The sequence below is a fragment of the Dromaius novaehollandiae genome, chromosome 1 (assembly GCF_036370855.1).
Source record: "Dromaius novaehollandiae isolate bDroNov1 chromosome 1, bDroNov1.hap1, whole genome shotgun sequence".
Taxonomy (NCBI): domain Eukaryota; kingdom Metazoa; phylum Chordata; class Aves; order Casuariiformes; family Dromaiidae; genus Dromaius; species Dromaius novaehollandiae.
Window position 1 is genome coordinate 211,467,276 of NC_088098.1, and position 24,639 is coordinate 211,491,914.

The window sequence follows — 24,639 nt, forward strand, 5'->3', positions numbered from 1 at the left end:
TGGAGCTTGTCTGCATTTGTTCCTGGCAGTACACGGACAGCATGATGTCCAGCACCGAATCCCACAAGACTGACTGGCTTGGATGTCCAGTCTCTCCACTTATCCAAAAGCCCAGAGCCAAGATACACCGCTGCTGACTTTTACCTCTCTGACACTGATCAGGACACCGATGTCACTTCCTTGGGAAAAGAGCGCTCAGCAGCACCTCTGACAGTAGCAGGCCTTGGGGAAGGTGGCACCTTTCTCAGTGGACTGTGGTAGAAGCGGGTAGGAAGAGCACAAGTTCAGGTGCACAGGAGAACGTAACCAACCAAGGCCCTTCTTTGAGACACAGAGCCTGGAGGGAAGACACTTCTCATTCAGCAACTAGCTTTATTTTGAGAAGGTCACAAAAATACGGCTGTCCAGGGAAAAATACACAAGTGAAGAACAGGTCCTCACAGAACCTTTAGAGAATCTCCACGGGCCTTGAAGCCCCAAGGCTGCTCAGCAACAGCATTGCCAACGTACGCTTCTGATGAAGGAAGATTTCTCAGTCTCCTAACCGTACACATGTTTACGATCCAGAGTGTGATCCAGAGTGTACAGGAGCTTACAGCTCCCGGACAGTAAGTTATTGTAACTCAGTTAAGTCCCAATATTTAAAGCAACTGCTTGCAAAGGCAAAGTAACTGTTATCTTACATTTACAGCCACATCTGTTACACTGGAGGACTCTCCCCAACTTTTGAATAGAAAGCTTCTTTAAGGAAGACTTGAATGCTGGTATCTAGATGGCTGCTGTGTATTACAAGACATATAACCTAGAGAAGCTGTAAACACTACTAAATATCATATCAGACAACTTGTCTTCCTAAGAAGAAAGCACTACTCATCTGAAGAGGACAGAGATGAATTGCTTGCTTTGAGATGAATGAGAAATAAGGAACAGGTAAAAAGAGGTTCTTTACATGCAGTTTTGTCAAAAGCCTGAAATAAAGCCCAGCACACCAAAATACGGATCTGAAAACCTCAGATTTGTTTCTTCCTTTCCATGAAGAATTTTACTATGACTGTCCAGGAGTTTTCTTTCATTTTGTGCAGTCTAAGGATGACATAAGCCACTGAAGTAGTCCCTTAATGAAATCCAGCTCTACAGACTTTCATAAATACGCTTTTTTCTCACAATGATAATTTAATACACTTTTTATCCTCCTGCAATGAAAAAGTACCAAGGACTGATTTGATGAGACCCCTTTACTCAAACAAGCAAGCATTGCCTAATTCCTTCTTGCTCTCCATTTACACATTTACCACTGCATCCATCCATACAATAAGATAAAGATGTCATCACATGAATTTTAAGGATAAAAACTGTATAACAATAGCGGCAATAACATCACCAAAACATTCTTAGAATTTATACAACTGCAGTATTCTGAGACCACTGCACCTATTCTTTCTAATAAAATGGTGTCATCAGAGCTGTTTGTTATGCTTAGCCTTATTTTCAAGAAGAGAGTGTTTTGCCTAAAAATTACATCTGTAGGCTTCTATTACAAACAAATTTCCATTTTAATTAAATTTAATTGGTTATTGTTTTTCAGCTGTCTTCAAGAAAGAAGATAGCTCCTTCTACTTTTATTATCATTCATTTACAGTGATTTTTATTCAACAAGTAATTTTGATTCTTTTGGCTCCATGGTTTCATCAGTTGCTTAACCACCCAAACCTCAGCAGAATACAGGATTGACAAACTCTTGTTGTACAAGTGACCCTAGGACATATTTGTCTTCTAAAGATTTCTAACTTGCTGCATTATTAGGCAGTCCATTTTACATTTCAGAAACATCAAGGCCATTTGTTTAGTTAAACAGGAATAAGAATTAAGGAGTCCTTCATGATTTCTGTTGTATCAGCAAGACCAAAGACCTTTCTTTTATTTCGCCCTTTACCATATCCAGATGTAGGTTATTTCTTCTTTAATCATTGAAGCTTCATTACCCTTGTCAAGAAATGCACTCATATCCTTTCAATATTTTTCCAAGAAAATTTAAATTTTCCTTTCTCTCTGCCTCTAAACATACAGAAAATAGCCTCCTGTGTTCTCCAATTTCAAACATCATGATTTTGTGTTTTCACAGTGTGTTGAAGAGGCTGCTGGAAAGTTTTTCATATTGCTCTTTGTTGTCTGAAAGAATGAATGCATTTTTATGTGCTTTCTATCAAGATAACCTGCATCTATTCTTAATCTCAGTGCATAATTTACTCTGCTTCCTTCTTTTCCCCTGCACATCCTCTAAGAAACAAGGAAAATGTGTTAAGCTCTTTGGATGAAAATTTACCATTAACTAAAGGTTTCTTGTCATAATACAACTGTTACTGTTTTGGTGTGAAGAAAGAAGAAGAGTGAATGGCCATATGGTTTTTAAGGAAATTTATGCTTTATCAGTAATAGGTCTTGCTGTATAAGTGTAGCTGATACGTGAATGCTTCCACAGAAGCCTATAGAGCAGTCAGCCACCATTGTACGCCATTTAGAGAAGATATCATGAATATCAAGGTACCATAAGATATCAAGATATCAAGATATGCAACAGGAGCAAAATACAAAATGAGTAAAGCTCCCAGAAGCCAAATCCAGCTATTAGTGAACACCTGTAAAGATCTCCATCAAGTTCATGATCAGCTTGTACTCTTCTCAAAGGCAACTTTTGTGCTGATTTTCTTCCTCTTAGGTGTCTCGTATATTCTTTTTCAGGTCTTAATTTTATTCTACCTCCTACTTCACTGTTACTCTACTTTACTCATCCTTTCCTGCTCTCTCTCCCTCACTAGTTGTTACCGTTTGTTTTGTTTGCTTATTTGTTTTAATTCTCTTGCAGAAAATACCCGTTTAGTTAGTAACTTTTATCACTCTTCTCGAGTTGTTTCCCAGCTCCCTTTTTTATATCTTGCCACACATCATTTCTCAAGTCTTGTTCAGAACAAAATCATGTCTTCTATACTCTGTGTATCACCATTCCCTAGCAACACTCATAGCTTCCCACATCTCCATCTCAGCCTCCCCTACCTTATCCGATTTCTGCTTACCACCTCCAAATCTGTTCTTTTCTTTCTGTCTAGCACACAGATGCATGCACATACATACAGAATTAGACATATTTTGTCTCAGCACATTTCAAAGGGTCATTCACAATTGACTTTCCACCTTCTAATCTTTCTGGCTAAATTTTTAACATAACCTTCTCCCATAACTCCTGTTAAGTCATTCACACATTCCATGCATCTTGATTCCTTTTATTAATATGCCTCACCTCTTTATGCTTAATTTAAAATCTTGGCCAAATAATGGCTTCTCTTCTGATTTCCCTTGCTTTCCTTGCTGCTCTCACTCTTCACAACCCTTTTCCTCCATTCAGTGACAATTTAGATCTTTTTTAGCTGTTCTATCTCTTAGATCTGTCACTTTCTACTTATCCAAAATAGCATATACCTTGATGCCCTCCTTCTAAGTATTCCTGTCATTTTATGTTGCTTTTAGATAATACTCTATCATTTGGAGCCATCAAACTTTCTTTTGCCTTCTTTTCATTTATTTTGTCCACATTGAGCATTGGGCCGTATACACCAAAGAAGGAAAGTGCTTACGCTTTTGTAATTGTAAGTGCTCCATACACCTGACAGTGACCCATTGCAGAACTCCCAGACTAATAAGCATAATTCATGGAGCAGCTCAGAAAAGAGATCATTATTTTATATGGGGTCACAGAAGCTGGAAATGAAATGACATCTGTATATGAATACTGTTTAGGCTAGCACTTCCAAGGTGTAAGAAATTAGGACCAACGAAAGAAAAAATCTTCAGATTTCGCCTTTGGTACATTCAACCTTATCTCTTACACTAAGAGAAATTCACGTCCTCTCCTATCATCGATCTAACAGGTAGATATCTATGTTAAGCAGTCATCTAGGCTTTTCTTTATAGGCACTAGAGAAAGACAGGAGTCAACATATTTATGATTTTTGTCATCTATCTCAGACTTCGGATGGAACTGCTGTTTGAGGAACCTATGTCTGCTCACTGACTCTGTGGGGCCATTTCAGACCTTTAGGATTTGCATCCTAAAAGAATAATTTCCTAAAATTCCTAATATCCTTGCATCTTAAATTTGTAATATACATTAATGCAGGAATTTCAAACAGCACATTTCAGAGAACCAAATACAATGATTTCTGTCCAAAATATTACATTCTCTCTTGTGTTGTTGACATTCAGCTTCATAGGTTCACAGTCAGCCTGCCTTTCATTTTCTTCTATGCTTCTGCTGTTACTGACAACTTAACATACGGCTAATCATAAACTTTCAGTTTGTCAGGATCCTCCACCTCCAGTCCATTGCAGTTTTAGAGGACGATCCATTCAACTTTTCAATTCACTGAATGGTTCATACGTTTCTAGAAGTGCATTTGCAATACTGCAGTCTACATACAAAATACACCAAATGGAAAACTACTGTTGCTTGATTGACCTTATTTCATCAGCTAAGATTGCGAACTACTTGTAACTTGGGACTTACAAGGTTATTTTACTAATGTTTAATACTATAGTTTGCACAATTTTATCTGAAAGGTTAGTAACCGTGCTTAGAGTAAGAGTATTTAAGAGACAGAAACTAGTACATAAACTAAAGGTTATTAAGACAAATTTATTTAAACACTTGAGATAAAATTTCCTCTTAGTTTTAGGGAGAAATCAAAAGCATGCTGACTGGCAAAATTTTAAGCAATCGAAGAACAGCAATCATTTAATGCATTTGATATCCATGACAGATTGTGGGTAGCAACCGTATGATGAGGTATATAATGAAGATACTCCATTTCCTAAACAAATAAAAAAATATGAACAACAACATATACTCTTTTGTAACTTGTTAAATGACAGCTTACTCTGACTCAACATTTCTGTGTCTAGAATTGTCTCTCCCGATATGTTTAGTTTTGCGAGTTAATACTCCCTTCCCTGCTCCCCTACCCCATTGCCAGCCAGTGGGCAAACCACAACCAGTGAATTCGCCTGAGTTCTTTTCTTTCCACATGTTAAATCTAGCACAAGTACTGAAGGCTAAACTGTACTCTCAGCAACACTGGTGCAATCCCACCAGTGCCACTGGGCTTGTACCAGTGTAACCAACGTGACAGTTATCCACCTGTGGACATGCAGAAGGGAGCAGGATCTGAAAAAGGAAAGAAAATACTCACGCAAAAAATAATAATGAATAATAAGGAATATTGTCATAAATAACATGTGCACGCATTTATAAACAAACATTTGTGTATTCTATAGGCCCAGCTTTCTATGCATGTTACCTGCTTTACTAATACTTTTGTACAGTGACTGAAAGGTTCACTACTTCTCTTCAAATCTTTGAAGAGTCTTTAGTGTATATATGGGCAAGAAATCACAATCCTCCTTACTCTATAGCTAAGAATATAAAAGACCAGATCCTTGATGCCAAATTAATTTTGCTACAGAAAAAAGTGTCAACTCGAGTGTCCAAGCCAAGTTCAAAGCTGCTTTCTACTCCTTCTTACAGGCTCCGAGAAATAAAATCAACGTCACTGCTGTTCACAGAGATTAACAGCGTACATCCCGAGAAGCAGCTAATATTGCATGACTGATCATCACCACTCACAATCTAAGCCCAGGCAAAATTCAGAAAATTGTTTCAAACGTTTCTCAACTTTCTTGGTAGGATAAACTGTTTTACATCAGTCTAAGAGAAATTCAATCAACTTAAATCTAAGGAGGAAAGAAAAAAAAATCCATTTCATTTCCAATACCAAAGATGAAATCTTAAAAGGAGAATCTTAACGTTATTTTTGAAATACTTTCTGTGCACTATTCCAAAAACAAGGGATTATACTTTTGAGGTCATTTGCTAACTACTACCATATATAACAGCAGAGATGCTTCATTGAAGCATTGGTTAAAAAGAGAAAAGAAAGCATGAGAAAAATGCTGACATGTCATGCTCCTTAGAACAAGCTATTCTACCACATTATAAGTTCCCTCAAATTAAGAAAATGTTGCAAAAAACACTGTAGCAAAAAAAGACTATTTTTAATATGCAAAAATACACTACTGCAACATAGAAACAATACTTTGAAAAATTTTAACCTTATATTATGCAACACCACTTAAAATAGTCAATTATTGCCTTATCCATTTTCAGAAGTAAGAAATAATTTGCATACTACATGTAGTATTTTTAGTATATCCCCCATAGTTTTCCTGAAATACTAAACCCTATGATTTCCATCTCTAATCTGTAAACTCTACGATAGCAGAGATTTCAATAATACACTGTTGCATATCTCACCATTATGTAATAAAGTTAAGTATCAATGTAGTGTAATAAAGTGCAGTGGCCAGTGATCATTACACATAGTTTTGCATATATTATGCCGCTGACCACGGAATGCTCTGATAACCACAGTGCTATTAAACGGGCACTCCTGGGCTTTCTTAGACTGCGTATGAGACTAACAGGTCTGCTCTGTAGATATTTCAGAAGATAATTTCCACATTCAACCGATGTTTACATGAGGCAAAGAAATACCAACCACTTATTTATCAGGATTACATGTGTTTCTACCTCATCCTTGATTTGGAGTATGCTATTCATGCACATACATTGCAAGGACTGTAATTTTTGGTATCACAGACCACAAGGCTAAACTGAAAGAACAAAAGAAAAAAAAGTCTGTTTAACTTTGCAGCTTTGTATCATTGCACGTATCTTCTACTTTCCCCAAAGCAGAAAGATTAAAACGGTGACAGAAAGAATAATTCTCATAATCTTTTTGAATCAATCTTCAATAAGAGTGGGCAGAAATGGCTAGAAAGATACCTGAAATTAAGGAATGAGACTCAAACTATATATAAGGCCACACTATTTACAGTGTTAAAGGTTTAACTTCTGTAAAGCAGGTGGCTGCCTACAAAAAATAATTTAACTAAGTTTTAGAAACAGCCAAATATCACAACAATGTGGAATTCAAGACCTAGGTAAGAAGTCAAGTATCATTTCTTGTCTTCCAATAGGCCTAGATAAAAAGATAAGGTTCATTGAGACAGATATAATGGAAAGGCTGGTGTCCAGTTCTGGATAAAGACCAATTTATTTATGAGCTTGGTCTACTGAAGTCAGGAGAATGGCTACTGGAGTTTGATCTCCAGTTTGAAAGAACGATGGTCATTTTTCAACAGTGTCAAGATATTTGAATGAAAAATAGTATAAAGTAGAATATATTTGTGTCTTTCTATGTGGAAATCAAATGCCTGGAGAAGAAAGAGTACTTCTCTGGCTTATTTTACAAACAAACTTCAAAGTAACACACAGAGCCTCTGAAAAGAAATAAAACAGCATTGAGAGCACCAAGTGCAAAGTATGTTTGTCCTCTGCGGGGGCAATAACAACAAGGGGTCATTATGGACAAATAGAGGCTTTTACAATTTTTAGAGTAAGAAAGAACACTATTAAGATAACATTTAGCTTAGAAAAATAGAGAAAGACGATGGTGAAGTCATAGCAATTAACCAAATTTATACTCCACATGTTACTTGAAAAATGATTATAGATGAATTATTTTAGCAAAACATTGATAAATCATATATATCAATGGTTTCAAGATAAACCCAGAGTACTGTGCTCACCTTTACATCACCTATGCAAAATCAAAGTCTTGAATTTGGAAATTATAGAAGATTACTTTTGTTATGATCACATAACAGCCTGATCAAGTGTAAATCACACTTGCCAAAACCCAATAAAGTTTTCTGCCTAGCTAATATGGGGAATGGTATATTCAGTACAAATAATGCGTGACTAAAAAGACTCCATCCATGTGAATTTCCATCTTCATGTAGAACAAAAACCACTGTGCAGCTGATTGCCTATGTTAACATAGGATACAAAAACAATTGCACCTCAGCTACCATTTCTTATTATAAACAGTCTCAAAAAAGTGAAAATTATCTCATGTAGGCATCTTTACTTTTTATTATCCTCAAACTAAGTCACTCTTCTACAGAAAATTATGAGAGCAGAGATTTTTTAGATCAGGAAAACAGATATTTTATGTGGTATATATGGACTTGCTACTATATGCAGAGCTAGGCTGTCTAAACGCTGATTAAAATACAATTTACCATTGAGGCTGATTCATCAGTTCACTGCATTAAAAGTGGCATGCTTTTTTATTATGCAAAATGTGGAAATGGGTCACTTAAAATGGTCCAACACAGTCAACATTGACCATTTCCAAAAGTGGGGGCTTTGCTTCAAAATGTTTCCCGGAACAGGGCTGAAGGTGCGTTAGCTTTATGGCTTAGATCAACTAGCTAATGATGGCGAAAAATGAGAGGGAACGTGAATGGTTAACTCTGGACTTTTTAAAGCAAAAAAAGGTGTTTGCTCAGATTTATATTGCTATACGAAAGGAGTAAGAACATACTGCAGGCATTCTAAGATTTTTAACAAGTTAACCTAAATAAGGTGAAACAACCCTCCCCTAAGAACTGCCGTGGATACTTAGAAGTGTAACACATAAAAGACTATGAAGGAAGGGAACCTTTTCTGTCTGATGTTGTTACTAATGCTGCATTATGTACTGCCAAGATAACAGCAACCTTGCCTTGGCTGCACTTTAAAAGGTACTTTATAAAGGGAAACATAAATCAATTCTAGACATAAAAAATAAATAGCCTTGAACTTACCAAGGTTTCGCTTACAAATAAATTGAGGATATATCTCATCTTAAAGTACAGAAGCTTCACAGAAATTAAGCCCTTCCATTAAAATATGAAACCAATAATTTCTTTTCCACTTCTCACCAAAATTAGTTTTCTATACAACACTGAATAGTTACTTTCTCTTTACTTCTCAGGTTTTATGAGGTCAAAGGAATAGCTATATCACTGACAACAGCTTTCTAAATTTTGCCCAATGTTTGAGACCCTCCAAAATTAAGTCCTATGCAATAGTAAAGCTCCTTCTTCCTTCTATATAATTAAAACCAGTAAGATAATGACATTTCTGCTAACTTTCCCTTCACTTTTGAAAACACCCTTCAGTTAACTTCAGCACCTTTCTGATGCATTGAAATCTATCTAGTTAAGTGCCATTGTCTCGAATCACAAAGAAATCAAGCCTGTAGATAAAGTAATTGCTCACTTGCTCTTTCGGTAATCATGTGCTGGGTTTGCTAGTTCAGTTAAGAACTATGACTTCATGACAAAGTAAGTCAGAATACAGCTATCACCATGAAAAAATAGCCGCATGTGTACTTGCTTGAAGAGCTTTATCAATTGCTTAAACATATTTCTTAATTTTATACGATAATATATTTTTATATATGAAATATATTTTTATATATTTCTTTCCTTTTATATGAAGGAACAGTAACATTTATAGGAGACAATGAGTTTGATGGCTTAAGACTACAGACTATACCATAAAAGCCTGTTTTCAAGATGTCACATTAGCCACCGGAACCTTGCAAATCCGTAGACCCTACCAGTTTCAGCTGACTGCTACAAAATCCAGTAACACCAGCTATGGGCTTGTGGTGTAATATATCAAAAGTGACACAGAAGCAGAAGCTAATTCAAGGTCAGGGGGAGCAAGACGAAAACCAATTCAAACTACGTTTAATTTAGGTCAGTTCGGGCCATGAAATTCTAGGCTGACTCAAGTCTCTAAGTGGTTCGAAGAGCTCTAATACAGACACAGTCTGCTCTGAATTCTGCAGCACGTGCTCACCTCGCGGACAAGTCCTCTCAGGTGAATTAAAGGTGAAGCATATTTGGGCATAGTGTGTACGTATATATACACATACGCACACATGTATATGTATTTATGTACATATGAATGTATGACTTTTCTCCAAGTGATACAGATAACTGATTAGAGCAGTTCCTTGCTGGTGCCCCCACAATACAACAGCTCAGGCTACAAGGCGGGGAAGCGCAGCCCAACTGGAGCAGGCTCGGAGCAGGATAGCTACAAAAGCAAAGCACTGCACCTCTTCAGTGGGTTTTAATTCAGACTAGCTCCAGCATGGTCCAAAGGACTGACCACCCATTAGTGCTCTGAGGATATCCAGAAGAACATCTTCCAGTTTATTTTTTTTCCTCAGGAAGACTCTTCCTTGTGATCTCCAACATGCAAACTAGATACTGGTAAATGAGGACAAACAATAGATTTGCTCCTAATGCAAACCCACGATCTGAACGAAAATGCTAAGGTACGCACACTCCAGATGGTGCAAATAAGAGCACGAAGCATCCCTTATCCCTGTTTCCTGCTGCGGTTACCTGAAGCAGAAGGGACACAGAGATGTGTATGGACTACACTCTTTACAATTCAATAAGCACCTTTCCCCCAGTGTGTTAATGGCAAAGTCTCAATGAAACATCCACAGAAAGAGCTTCTTGATTGAATCTAAAGGCCAGGGTTATTTGCAGGTAATTGAAAATTGGAAGTATTATAAGTCTGAAGAATAAAAGTGTCAGGGCATAATTAGATACATGGCCAAGGAACGCTTAACACGATGGATTCACAAGATGTTGATATTCACACCAAGAGCCAGACACAGTTAAGGTTTTCTTTTGATTTGTTATGTAACATGATATGTGGCTATTAAATATACAAGGCAGAGCTCATTCCTGAGGAAGTGAAAAGAAATTCCCCCAAATCTTAAAATTGTTTTAATTTAGAAAGGTGTTTTCTTTCCTGGTTAAAGATTAGATAGATGATGAGGCTTAAATATTCAAAATTGCCTCGAGAATTTAAGAGAGAAGTCCAGTAAAAACAATGAAATTTTTACTCTTAAATCACTTCCACCCTTTCTGCAAAGATGTTCCTTTCTAAAATGGTATTTTTTAAAAGAAGAGGTATGAAATACACTGTTTTTCAGGAAGAAAAACCATGAGTATGAAACAGAGGCAAAGTAAATCTGATCCATTCCATAATTTTACTTTGGGTTTTGGATCCTTAATGTTAGTCTTATTTATCATGCTAAAACCCATTCAAGTCCTCGGATAGCAGGATGAAGATTCTTCTGTTTATATATGTTTTAGGGGTAATTACTTTATGTTAATCTACCAGTTTTCTGTTGTGTAGCATATTTTCATTAGTGCTCTCAAAATATTTTACAAATGTGAATTAAATCAATCTTCATAATGCTGCTATTATATGAGAAAAATCACTTAGCCCGCTGCTGAAATAGAGCACAGCAGCTATTACTACGGCAAACATCACCATGATACAACTCAAGGGCCAAGGCAGAGAAGCCAAGCCCATGCAGGTTTTAAGAGTGAGCACAGACCTTTATCTGATTTAGCTTTTCCAGTGTAATGCTTATTAACTGACAGAATGAAAGACGAGTATAAAAAAACCAAACAAGTAAAACTTGTTTCTCAAACTGGAAAAAATAGGTGTCATTTGAGATGGTAAGATGTAAAATCTAACTTCCCAAACTATGCTCAAACCAATTACAAAGAAGGTGATATAAGCAACAAATTTATTTAGTCACGGAGAAAAGAGAAAAAAATTGTTAAACACTTGTTTATTCAAGAACCCTAACTCTAAGGACTATCAAGCTTTGTAAAATTCATGATCCTAGCATCTTTAGACAAAGAAGGATTTATTTTTATGCCCCATTACCATTCTGTTGAAATATTTGCTTATCACTCATAGTTATATATCATATTTTATTTTTATTATGCAATGCCACATGACTTATGCTTTATTATAGAACTATATAAAGCCATCTCCCTCCTCCAATTTACTTCCCCAACTGACGGTTTCTTAGAAATTCATAATTTTTTCCCATCCTTTTCTTACAATCAAAACAAGAAGAATTTATTTTTCTCTGCAGCATTTATTTAAGCCTCCCTGTACCACCTTTCCTGTGCTAAATTCAGGTATGTTGGCTTGACTTGGGTGACAGAGAAGAGAGCCGAGGATTTTCCTCATCCCCCTGTTCCGGCATCGCCAAAAAGGGTCTGAGCTCTGGACAACCCTAAACAGGGATGCACCAGAACAGTCGCACAGCTGGGTACATGTAACACAATCCAAAGATCTGGTTATAGCTTCCAAAAATATAATCTAACTTCCTTAGGAAATAACTCGAGTGTACCTGCAGCAGCACAGATTAGCATTAATAGCAGTAGTAATAAAGTATTAATAATGAGTGATTTGGGAGAACATTAATAGCAAAGCATTAATAATAATAATAATGATTTAGAAGAACATTAATAGCAAAGCATTAATAATAATAATGAATTGGAAGAGCAATGGGAGACCAAAAAAATATGAGGAATCAATTGGGAGCAAAAGGAGCAGAAAGTACATCGTCCTCTAGCTCTTGGTAATGCGATGGAGCAGGAGGAGGAAGGGAGCAATCAGGGCACCTGAGCAAATTTAGACTAACGAGATGCAAAGATGAAAGCAAATACAGCTTAAAATGAAATTCCATTATAAATTAAATACAAAGGTTCGTATCAACTTCTGCAAGTAATGCAGCAAAACCTGGCATCGGAGTTAGTTTTAACTTAATTCTACAGCATTTTGGAAAGCAAAAAAGAAATAAGTAAGGCTTATTCTGTGCAATAGGGAAATTGAGATGATTCATACAGTATTAAATTAATGGTTCTCATTATACAAAAAGATCTAAAATTTACAGCCAAAGAATAAAGAACGAGTAAACTCCCACAAATGTTTAATTGTGCTTAAAACACCACAAAATAATCTATTTTGTACCACGGAAGCTTCCTATCAAATTTACTTCCATCACTAAAGCTTGGCAAGCCAAAGTTTTTCCAAGTCACTGAACCTAGAAAGGAGCTAATTAGCTCTATTATTTCCTGCAGGTTCAAACTATGAAGAACAACATACAATATAATAAGGCTTTTTCCTTTATCTCATTTAAGAAAAGCATATCGATGGAGAATGATTCCTCACGAGATGATTTTTTTTCAAATTGTTGAATTGAAAGCCCTATAAGTTTTGCAGAATGTCAGCAGCACCAAAAGTTTGAATTACATGAATAAAAATCATTAACACGTTAGTGAGACAAACCAGGGAGTTTACCCACTGCAAAAAGGAAATTTATCTTTGGCGGATGACTGGAAACATTACATCTGAAAGAGCTTTATGAATACTGGTCATTGTGGTGAGGTCCTCCCCTCCTGTTTGAGAACACTCAGGCATTTTTGGAGCAAGGTGGCAGGGACAATTAACAGCATTATTACTGAAACAGAAATGCATCACAGGTACCTTCATGGTCCACCTGTATTGTGTGAAAAAACAGTGAGAAAGTTTTCTTGGGCTGGTGAGCCAACAATTAAATGAAATAATTTGCCAGAGAAACATTCACCGGGGATGTCCCTAGGCATTTACATCCTTCCTTCGGACATATCTGCAAGTCCTGACAGTGCTGAAAAGGCAGGTGCTCAACTCATATTCAGATGTCAAAATAATAATATTTAAATTTAGCATTCTGTCACCTCTCTGAACTGCTGTATCTGGAAATCCATTTTAGGGCCTACCTGCTGAACTGTATTTCCTTTAAGATAAATGATATGAGGATAGGTGTATTATGATAAACTTGTACAGCTCATCCAGTTTTGGGGCATTTTCTTCTGTCTTTTCCGATATTTAACAGGGAGATTAAGCCTCACTGTCACCTACACAGTATTACAGGGCAAGCGTGCCTGTAAGTCTGATTTTGAAGAGTTTACTGGGCCAGGAGGGGACACACAGAAGCAAACGCGTATGGCTATCTGGCCCAGTGATTACAGCATTTTCCTAGCTGAGGAAATACCACAAAACTGAACAAACCTATACAAAACTGAAATGCTCCTCAGAGCAGAAACGAGAACCTAGGTCTCCCAGCCTACTCTGCCAGCTATTGAGCTGCAGGGGGAGGTTTTTCCTTATGTTTGCCTGTCCTCCTCATTTTGGAGAGTGTTCAAGCATGCGAATCCCAATCAGAAAGAAAAGCCTATTTGCAAAGCAAAGATCACATATCCTGTGGGGCACTACGCTGGCCTGGGCTCAGCAGATATTGCTCACCATGACATTTCTTATTGGCTAGCCTAAATAAGTCCCTCTTTGGTAGCTCTAATGTGTCCCATTTCTAAAGGACATAACTCTTTCTATGCTTTGCATAAGAACAAGGTAATTAATTCAGAATTGTCTATTTTTACAAAAAGCATCTTCTGCTTATTTATCTAATCCACATCACATGTTGGAGATTGAAACATAGCCCACAGGGACTTTTCACTCTACAGTCAATATTTCTCTCCAAAGTGTTTTATTATCTTTTTTTTCTTTTTTCTTTTTTTTTTAAGAAAACAAGGATACCAACATAAAATTGGTAGAAAAGCATATAAGCATTGATAGATTCTGTTATGGAAATAAATCATGTTGACTGAACATCTTCTCATTGTACAATTACTTCTGTATTTAGGGCTTCTAACACTGTAACTGTAGCTGCAGACTGTCCAGGGTCCAGGTCTGGCACTGGAAATGAGAACTGGGGCTGCCTCTTGGTGGAAACCGGACAAGAATAAGTGTAAAATGTCTCATTAAAATGGAAGAAAAGCCAGACCTATAAGAGGAGAGACCAGAATGGAAAGTTCTGATGTTAGAAAGCAAAAGAGACCTAAAAAAGAAACCAGGAAGTCTTTTAAGAAAGCTGAATGCAAATGAACACAGAAATTTTAGTTAACTTTTCCACCCTTTCCAATGGTTAAAATTCGTAGCAAAGGGACTTAATTCTCTTCTGCTTCCCACCACTGTCATTCTTCTAATCGCTCTTGGCTGTGGTCCTTATATATGCTCTGCACAATAATTTCTAAGTTTTTTGAACTCTCAGGAAAAAACAAGCTGGCAAAGACAACTGCTATTAAGCATCAATATTTTTCTAAAAGATGCAACCCAGCAATATGATTGGTTGTTTGAATAAATAATTACCTTCATGCACAGGAATCATAAGAAGCAGATGTGGACCAAAAAAAATGACAGATGAGGGATGTTAATTAGGAGCTTTAAAAAGATAACCAAAAGTAGAGCTAGGAGAAAGATTAGAAACTGGCTGGCTATCTTCTTACTATTTACATGCTTCTGATCATTTAAGCTTAATAATCTCTTTATTATTTATCCTCTTTGTCTTTCTCTGCTCTTTATTTTCAGCTGTAGTTGCATCTGCAGTCTAAAAATGACAATGTTAAAAACTTTCTTGCAAAAAAAGAGGATTTTTTTAATTTTAATGAAAAGATGCATTTATGTTGAGGTAAAATTGGTTTTCCTAAAAGTAATGAAAATGAAAAGATATTAATAAGAAAACAGGAAGTCAGCTGGTTTGTGCTAAGTTGTTTATGGGGAGCAGCTTTCATCTTCAGAAGGAACATAGACAATGAAATCAAGAGCTGTTTGCATCATTTTAATATTATAGTGTGCATTTAGATATCTTCTTAATAAACTAGAAGGGCCCTTGGTGCTCTAAAAAGGAAATCTTCATGCTTTATGTGACTGGCAAGGAGGAAAGACTTAATGAACCCACAGAGTTTTTTGAAAAAATGCTAGTTTTAGCAAGTTACAGTGTGTGCACTGAAGTCTGAACTAAAAATTATGTGTATATAATGTACTATAATCCACCTGAGTGTAATTGCCATTCCTGACATGTTCTTCTGGAAAATAAACTGTGTAACTGTAAAAGACACAATTAACCATATGATTTGTTTATAATTTCTATCCAATAATGAATACAATGTTTTGTGGGAAAATAAACAATAACTGATTATAAGAAAATTAATACTTACATAAGGGATTGTGTCCAAGGTGTCTGTGTTGACAATTATAGGGGCAGGGCTTGCCTGAAAGGAAAAAGAAAAGAGAAAAACAACTTCAAATTTCTGAAATTCTTTCATATTGAATGCCTCTAATGATACCTTAACAGGACGACAGCCTAGTTTTCCACTGAACTCACATTGCACATAACTTTGGATACTGTTCAGTCAGTTAAAGGACAGCAGAAAATATCAGAAGCCTCCAATTTATAACTCACTGTGGTCTTTCTTTCTCACTTCATTAGTTTTTGGATCACAACCTGAGTATATAGTAACTAGTGGCTCACTTTTGAGTAAAACTGTAAGAAAGATGAAGTATTCACTTTAGAATCAGGAGATTTGGGGGTGAGAGGTTCAGTTTCCTCTATTTTACAAATTCACTTTTTGTGTTTGAGCAAAACGAATATAATCAGCCGATCTTTGCAGAAGACAAAAGTCAACATTTTATATGCTTCTACTACTTACATATAAGTATAAATATCACATATGCATGCATACAGATATTACATATCTACATCAAAGCTATATATACCCTGCACGACTCACAAGCAGCAGGCATAACTCAGCTGATGTTTAGTTTGAAATACGGACCTGGTTTATAAAGATTTGTGAATTTGTAAAGCTGCCCAGCCTGATCTTTGATGCACTGATGAAACCCCTGTCCAGCTTTCAAGCCCCCTGAGATGCCGTAAGCTCTTCCCCTTCCCCTGCCAGGGCTCAGCCCCCATGAGTCAAAGCCGAGCTCTGATGTAGCCCAGCTGCCTAACCTCGGCTCAGACTCCCGTCAAAATTGCGGCGTTGTAAGAAAGTCTGTAGGGCAGAGCCACGCATCACACGTAAAACGGCAGACAGAGGCAGGATTCAAGGACTGAAGGGGAAAAACAACAACATGAAAAGTTTCAAAATTCAAATGGAAAAAGAGAGGGAGTTGGAAGAGGACAACCTAGAAACATCAAGATCAGCCCACTGCAAAGAGGAACAGAGGGCAAAGCTTCCCCACCTCACTGATGCCTGCAAAGGCTCTCCACGTGCCTTAGTAGGCTGAGGAGCATATTAGTGCATACTAACAAGCCTACTAGCTCGTTAGTCCTATTATCCACTCTGTGTATCAGCCAGTGAACATCTGCTTTATGCTTTAAAGTTGTATCGTACAGGCCACGGAGTCCCTTTGTGCACACAGGGAAGACTGCAGAACTCTTGAAAACAGTGACCAGGTTTCTCCTGTCCAATACTCACTGCAGTATTTTAAAACCTAAGGAACATAACCCGGATAAAGAATGTAACATTAGTGCAGCAGCTCAAATGTTTTGAGAGTATCATAGTTTCTTTCAAATTTTTGATGTAGTTGTTACTGTAAGATAATTCTGTCTTCAAAGAAATAGCACAGTAGAGCACAACAGCTACTGATGGTTAATGTCATTATTTCTGTAGGAATATACAACTGTGTGAGCCATGAACAAAAGCTAAAAGCAAAACGCATGTAATTTGGTGTGCTAAAGTACATTTTATGAAATGTATCAGTTATCATGGTAGTGTACAAAATATTAAAGATAGACAGTATCTGAAAAGATATTTTATATCCATGCCTAGTTATTCCCCTTGTCCTACATAATACTGGACAGTCTGAAGTGATAAATAAAAGCTGAAGGCCCTTTTGATTGTAATAATTTCAGTTTTAGGCATACAGGAATGATTTATAACTATATTATCACCAAAAGTTAAATAAAGGATTACTTTTGTTTTTAATCTTAGCTTTTGCTTACACAAATATTTAGCTCAATACAGTTAAAGACTGCAACCTTTGTTATATGAAGAAAAAAAAAAGATTTTTGATCATATTCTGTTGTCTCTACCCAATTTTGACTTTCATTCATGTTGATCTTTTTAAATTTTTACATACTGTGAGAAGCTCTACTACCAAATAAAAACAAAGTTTGTAATCTTCTGAATGAAAGCATCTTTCCAGTGCTTTAAAAAGCAGTATCTTTTAAAATAATAACCATCTTTCAGAAGTCAATTTCCAACGCATTCCAAAATTATAACTGATAATTCCTAATTCAATTTAAGAACAAATCATTGTATTCACTTCAAATTTTCCATAAATCAAGCTAAACAGACTTCTGAATCAAAAAGTAGTAATCATGGGGACACCATAAAACAATACTTGGGGGATGAGAAAAAATCAAATAATCCTTTATTCCCTCTTATGAGCACAAGCAGAACCTGCTCACCTCTAACCCCAATTAGTCACCTTCAGGAGGACTATGAACGATCATCTTCAGAGAAATAGGAAAGCCTTAGACCTTGAGACCAGAGTCATGCTAAGAACTTGCTCAGACTTATTTTGGGAATTCATGTTTTCTTTCTCCATACAATTGTTTATAAGGAATTTTTTTTTTAACTATTAAGCAAATATTTCTCAGATAAATCTAGCCCTGATGTTGCCTCCAAAAACCTAAAGAACTTTAAGAATTTCCTAGGATTTTGGGGCCTTGCTCTATCTGGTTTTGTATATCACCAAAAACAGAGATTTCACAGCCTCTGTAGGTCCCTGTTTCAGTGCGTAACCGCCCTCACTGTAAAGATTTTTTTTCTTGTATCTAATCAGAATTTCCCTTAACACAACTTGTGTTTGTTGCCTCTTGTCCTTTTGCTGTGCATCTCCAAGAGGAGTTTGGCGGCTTCTCCTCTATAACTTAGGAAATTGAAGACGGCAATTAGATTCTTCCTATAGCCTCCTCTTCTCCAGGCTGAACAAACTGAGCTCCCTCAGCCTTTTCTTGTACGCTGCATGCACCAGACCTTCCACCATTGTGTGCCCCACCAGCTTGGGTGGTCATACAGCAGTCATACAGGTCAGGGTATCAGCCACTTTTCCCAGTCTGGTGTTATCTGAGAACTTGCTGATGGTGCACTCTATCTAATCATTCTGGTTGTTAATGAAGACCTTAAACAGTATTAGCTCCCCTATCAATCCCTCGATAACACCACAAGTAACCAGCCACTAACTGGATTTTGAAGTACTGATCACAACCCTTTTGGCATGGTGGTCCTGCCAGTTTTCCACTCATCTTGTAGTGCACCCATTCATTCACGCTCTCTCTCACTTGGCTGCAAGAAGACCTTGAGAATTCAAGTGGAAAGCCTTGCTAAAGTCAAGGCACATGACAGCCACTGCTTTCTGCTCACCCACAGAGTCATGTCACCACAGAAAGCTTTCAGGCTGGCCAGGCACAATTACCTTTGGTAAATTGATGCTGCCTCTTTCTAATCACCTCCATAGCCTTCATGGGCATCACCAAGGCTTCCAGGAGGCATCCACCAGGACGTTTTGCTTGTTGGCCTCCTATCTGATCATGACCCCCCAGGCTCCCAGCGGGATCATCACTCATTTCACAGCGAAGATCTGCACATTTGAGCTGCTGCTTTGAATAGAGGGCCCCCACACACAGACCCACACACACCATCTCCCCTTCCTATCCTCCCTAGAGCACCTGTAAATGATTGGCTTTCAATCAAGAATATCTTTCAGGGTTCACTTTAACACAGGGCTTACTGTATCCCTTACTGAGTGGAATAGTTAAATTTCAGCTACCAAACTGATGGTTTTCTATTTCCAAGGTATTCATCCTGATCAAACAAAGGGGCATGAGAAAGTTCACCGAGAGAGTAATAGTTTCAGATGGATATAGTGACGATACCTACTCACTCACAGCTAATATCATCAGAGTATTTTCCTTTTCTGTTCTTCCTTTTTCTATTTGTGTGTGTGTTTGTGTGTGTGTGTGTGAGTACACGCTTATGCACCTGTGTTTGTATATGAGGTTTTTTTTCGGACTAGGAAAGCCGATTTAACATAAACATTTTGCTTCAGTCTTTCTAATGTATAGCAATTCAAAGAACATTGATCTCCTGAGGTACAACATTGCATTTAACAAAAGTGCAGGAAATGAAGCTGATTTTGTTAGTTATGCCCCGTTTGTAGCTTATGCTTTAATAAAAAGCAGTAGGATTTTATCACACAGAGTTGAGAAGACACTGTTTGCAACCACTGGAGAGAACACTAAATATAGTGCAAGCCATGAAGCACACAATAACATCAAAATAATCCTGTAATCACTGGAAAGTTCTCAAGGGATAGGTCAAGAAAAGATCAGTAGCAACACAAAGCCAGAAGGATTTTATTCCTTAGGATGATGTGGCTATATCTATTCCAACTTAAATATACGTCACATGCTCGGATACAGCGAATTCTCAGAAAAGATACCCAGACATCTCGTGGAGAACACTGAGAAATCCATCACAGTATTCATCAGCTCATCAAGTATACTTCCAGTTTTGTATAAATTAACAAGTGCAAAAACAGACCCTCTCTAAAACCTCTGCTTACTGTGTTTTTGGGACAGCACTTCCTCTTATCTGTCACACTTCCTATATCTACACATATATAAATTATCTATATAAATTTGAAACTGGGCGAGAAGAAGAAAGTGTTTTCTGGAAGACAAGACAATATTCCTAGCTCTGCCCCTGACCTGCTTTGCGATCTTAAGCAAGACATTTCATTACTGTTTACCTGGCTTTTCCCGGTCAGAAAAAAACTGTAGCAAAACTGGCTTAATTTGGTCAGAGAGAGGTGATGTTAGTAAATACTAAATAATCTTTTTGTACTAAATAATCTCTCTGTAAATAGGAGTTCTAAAAGCTTAAGTGTTATTTGCCTACCTTGCAGGATGAATTCATATCAGTAATAAGGAGTTCATGAAAGAAACAGCCCTCCCCTAAAAACAGGTAGAATAGAGAGCTCCCAGACTCTATAATTGGATTTTAAAGAAGGGCAGAGGCCTTAGAGAATGTATTCACAATTCTGCAGCAGCAAACTAAATCCAGACCAATCTCCAAAAGAGGGAATTTTAGCGAGTAGAGTGAATGGAGTGATCCTCTTTTCCCCATTCCCAGGGCACTTTGTGCCCTAATCCTAACCTATATGTAAGTATTACATTATGCTTCCATTGACAGTCCACCATGCGGGCTGTCAGCCCTAGAGCTGCTCCCTGCACTGGCCTTTTCCTCCCCTTGACTGGGAGCAGTGCGTTCAGCTGAACCATCCCAGCGCTCCTGAGAAAAGGCATCACAGTGACAGCTGCAGTGACAGATTGGCATAGCTGGGACAAAACTTGAATAGCTTGGGGGGAAAAAAAAGGGGTAAGATGTTTTTTTCTTTTCTTTCCAAAGGACTTGAGCCCAACAGACTTTGCTTCTGCAAAATTGCATGAGATCATTTGGCTGCAGCTGGTCAGACAGTTTCTTTTCCACTAAAATAACAGCTTAAAAGCAACATATAGTGAAAGCACTTGAACTAGATAGAAAAAGAACAAAAAGCCACACCATTTAGTTCATGAACATTTACTCTGACACCATTTCTCTGCAAGTGTACTACATGACTCATACCTCTCAGACAAGATGAACTTTCCTTCCACCACGAGTGCTAGCATTATCCTGGTTGACTGGTTTTACTTAAAGCATTCATAGTTTTATAGACTATCCATATTCTATTGAATTTCGCTCTTTTTGGAGCACTCGCCGTTCCTGGTTTTAATTGTTCCTACTATGCAATGCACCAGACCATGAAACTATTTGGTATATGGTAACGGAGACATTATGCAGATAGCAAGCACAGAACATTACTTCTTAACTGGAAAACGTTAAAATAAATATGCGATCAATTTGAACCTATCCACCCATACTTATTCCTAGTTAAAATTTTAATTTGAGTCAGAACTCTCAATTGCATGTTCTCCAATGAAAGTAGGACCATCATTATCTACATTTAAAAAACTCAAAATAAAGTGGTGATGAAATTTAGAGTACTACCACAGTATATTCATTAGCATCTGAAAGGTAAATTCAGCTGTCAGTGACTTATTACCATCTTTTGCCTGACTCTGTGAACTGTAAGTCCAAGTTAAGGGCTCATCTTCCAAGAGAGTCTGGTCTAAATTCGAGAGCACCCTCTGCAATATTCAGTTGCAGTCTCATTTTACTTTAAAAGTGTCTCTTTTTTTTGTATTAATAATACAAAATGGGGCAGCCCCAATATTCCCAAATAAATAGGACTCTATGCATCTCTCAGATATATTGCTTCAGACTGTTTGAGGCCATAAGAAGGCAATGCTGATGTAGTTTAAATTAATTTCCTATTTTAAGAAGTTTGCTTTCACAATTATAAGAAATAGATGTACACATACCCATGATGGAAGGAAAGATTAAGTGATAACTCGGACGTCAAAACATTCATTCTCTGGCGTGCTGTGAGGCCTCAAGATCACAGAACATGCAGAACCTTCATCATATTTACCACAGAATTACAAATTGTAGGACGAAGAGGGAGAAAAAAGTCATTTGCTTTTTATTAAACAGAAAGTAAAAAGATCAGGAACCCCTTTGAACATCTGAAGAGTGGCTTCTCAGCAAACAATCCTACCTTTATTTAGAGACATAAAACAGAACTCAAAAGTAGCTTTGCTGGCAGGTTGCAGCTGTCAAGAATAGAAGAAAAATGCCTCAAGAAAGCCCCAAGGCCTTTCCCTACATATATAATGCAACCTCATATAAGACCATTTTAATTTAAAGGTAACTAGTGTCTGTCAAATGAAAAAAGCATTATTTATTAGGTTTGGGGGTTTGTGCTTGCTTTTACTTAAGGTGTAGGAATAACTTCTTATTAAAAAATGTATTAGTTGTGACGTTATTCAAACAAAAATGGACCCAACATGTCTGTCCACAAGTTGCCAAAGGATACCGCGTCTTCAAAGACAAAGAAACACCTACCATATAGTATAGGTATAGGTGAAACTTTGACAACTCTATAGCAGGTGCTTTGTTTGAATTAGCTACAGTTAACGTAAGGGTAGCTTTTTGACCAATATCTCATTTGGTGAAGGAACCAGAATGTCAATGGCAAAAGCTCTATAGAGAATGAGAGATAATTATGATACACCTGAAATCCCAATGAAGATATCGTTTGACTAAGTGTTATTACCCACTAAATTTTGAGGTGATAACCTTCCCGCCTCTAGACAGGATGGACCCATCTGTCTCATTCCAGGACGCCAAAGGCAGCAGTAAGGCCCTCACAGAGGCCCCATTAACATCTCTCAACGGACCCACCAAAGAAACTGATGCAAAGTGGCTCTATCTCTGAACAGATCTTTAGGCCTAAATCCAGTATTTAGCAATACTGCCTTAGCATGTGCTCGTGGCCTTCAGAAAGCGAATGGGCCATGAATGTTCATTTATTATCTAGGTCCTCCTATTATCTGATCTCCACCTTCCTTCAGAACTTTCCCCAAAGGATGTGCCACAGAGTGTGTCTTCAGAAAACAACAGATTTAACCAACCCAAGCAATGCCGCCTTCTGGGACTTTCGTAAGAGTGGATTTAGAAACGTTTGAAGTAAGAACAAAAAAAGAAATACGTTCCATATGATATTTTTATAAATGTATTATCATCAGAATTTGGATATCTGGTAGGCTACATTTGTTAAATAAGGTTTTTAAGGTTTTATATGATTCGTAACAATTTTACAACAATATGAAGCATTTGTAAAATCTGACTTGACACTACAATCAATATTACTCGGAAAGATACACTGCAAAAATAATTAAGTAAGTGTTACAGAGTGATGCCACTCAAAACCTAAAAGTTAAACTAACTTACTTTCTATTATGAAGTTACCAAAGCAGCTGACATCTTTAATTTTAAGCTTCTTAATGGCATTCCACTATATCTATCAGATATAAAAATTTCTGGGTGAAAGTCCTCGCCTAACTGAAGTTAATGATAAAACACTGATTTGCCTCAATGGAATCAAAGTTTAAACTAATACATTTCTGTTCAATATTAATTTTGTTTTTCTCCTAGCAGTATTTATAGAGCATGCATGTATTTAGCCAGCTGGTTCATGGAAATAAGGTAACTCCAGTGCAGGTTTTCCAATTAAGGAGGGATTTTTTCCTGTGTTGCTTTGTTTCTCGTGCAAATTCTTTATTCTTTTATATTTAAAATGTATTATAAGTATAATTGTGACATATAAATCTGCAAAACCCATAACTTAGAACTACTTATAAAGGCTGATACTCTGTTTTCAACTGTTTTTGTATTTGAACTTTTTAAAGTATATTAGCTTAATAACCAGAAATTACTTTAAAAAAGTAACACTAAATGCTTATGTTATCCGCAGACTTGTTGACAACAACAAATTGTCTCATTGACTTGAGTATTCCCACTTCTTCTTAAACATTGATGATTTTACTTTTCTATAGGTTTTTTAAGCATTAGTTATTAACCAGGGGTTGATATATTTTTGTAAGCCTGTACAAGAGCTGCACACTGAAAAGAATGGGAAAGTCATCTCAAAAACTTGTGAAGCATTTCTAACTGAAAAAGTATATTACATTATTGCACTACACAGACGTGCACTCTACTTCTTATATTTATATAAAAATATTTTTTCACTGTTACAAGACCCTTTTTTACCTATTCCCCAGGAACCTTCAAGACTAAGAGATGTATATGTTTGTGTGTATATGTATGCCATTCTTTTCCTCCTTTCTCTTTAAAAGTAAAGGCTCCATCGCCCAGGGCACTACCTTTTACATTTAAAGTCATGATGTACCCATCTCGCAAAGCTGTTATCCCATATCCTATTTTGTTACCTTTTCACAGCCCGCGGTACCT

General features: G+C 37.0%; 1 protein-coding gene across 7 annotated transcripts in view; it reads right to left on the reverse strand.

Annotated features, from left to right (window-relative positions):
* Window positions 1-24,639, reverse strand: part of DLG2 (discs large MAGUK scaffold protein 2) — a 999,439-nt gene that overhangs the window by 390,655 nt on the left and 584,145 nt on the right. For all 7 annotated transcript variants that reach the window (XM_064505171.1, XM_064505176.1, XM_064505174.1 and 4 more), the window contains one exon: window positions 15,874-15,927. In XM_064505171.1, coding sequence (XP_064361241.1) covers window positions 15,874-15,927 — 54 coding nt within the window. The remainder of the gene's footprint in view (window positions 1-15,873; window positions 15,928-24,639) is intronic.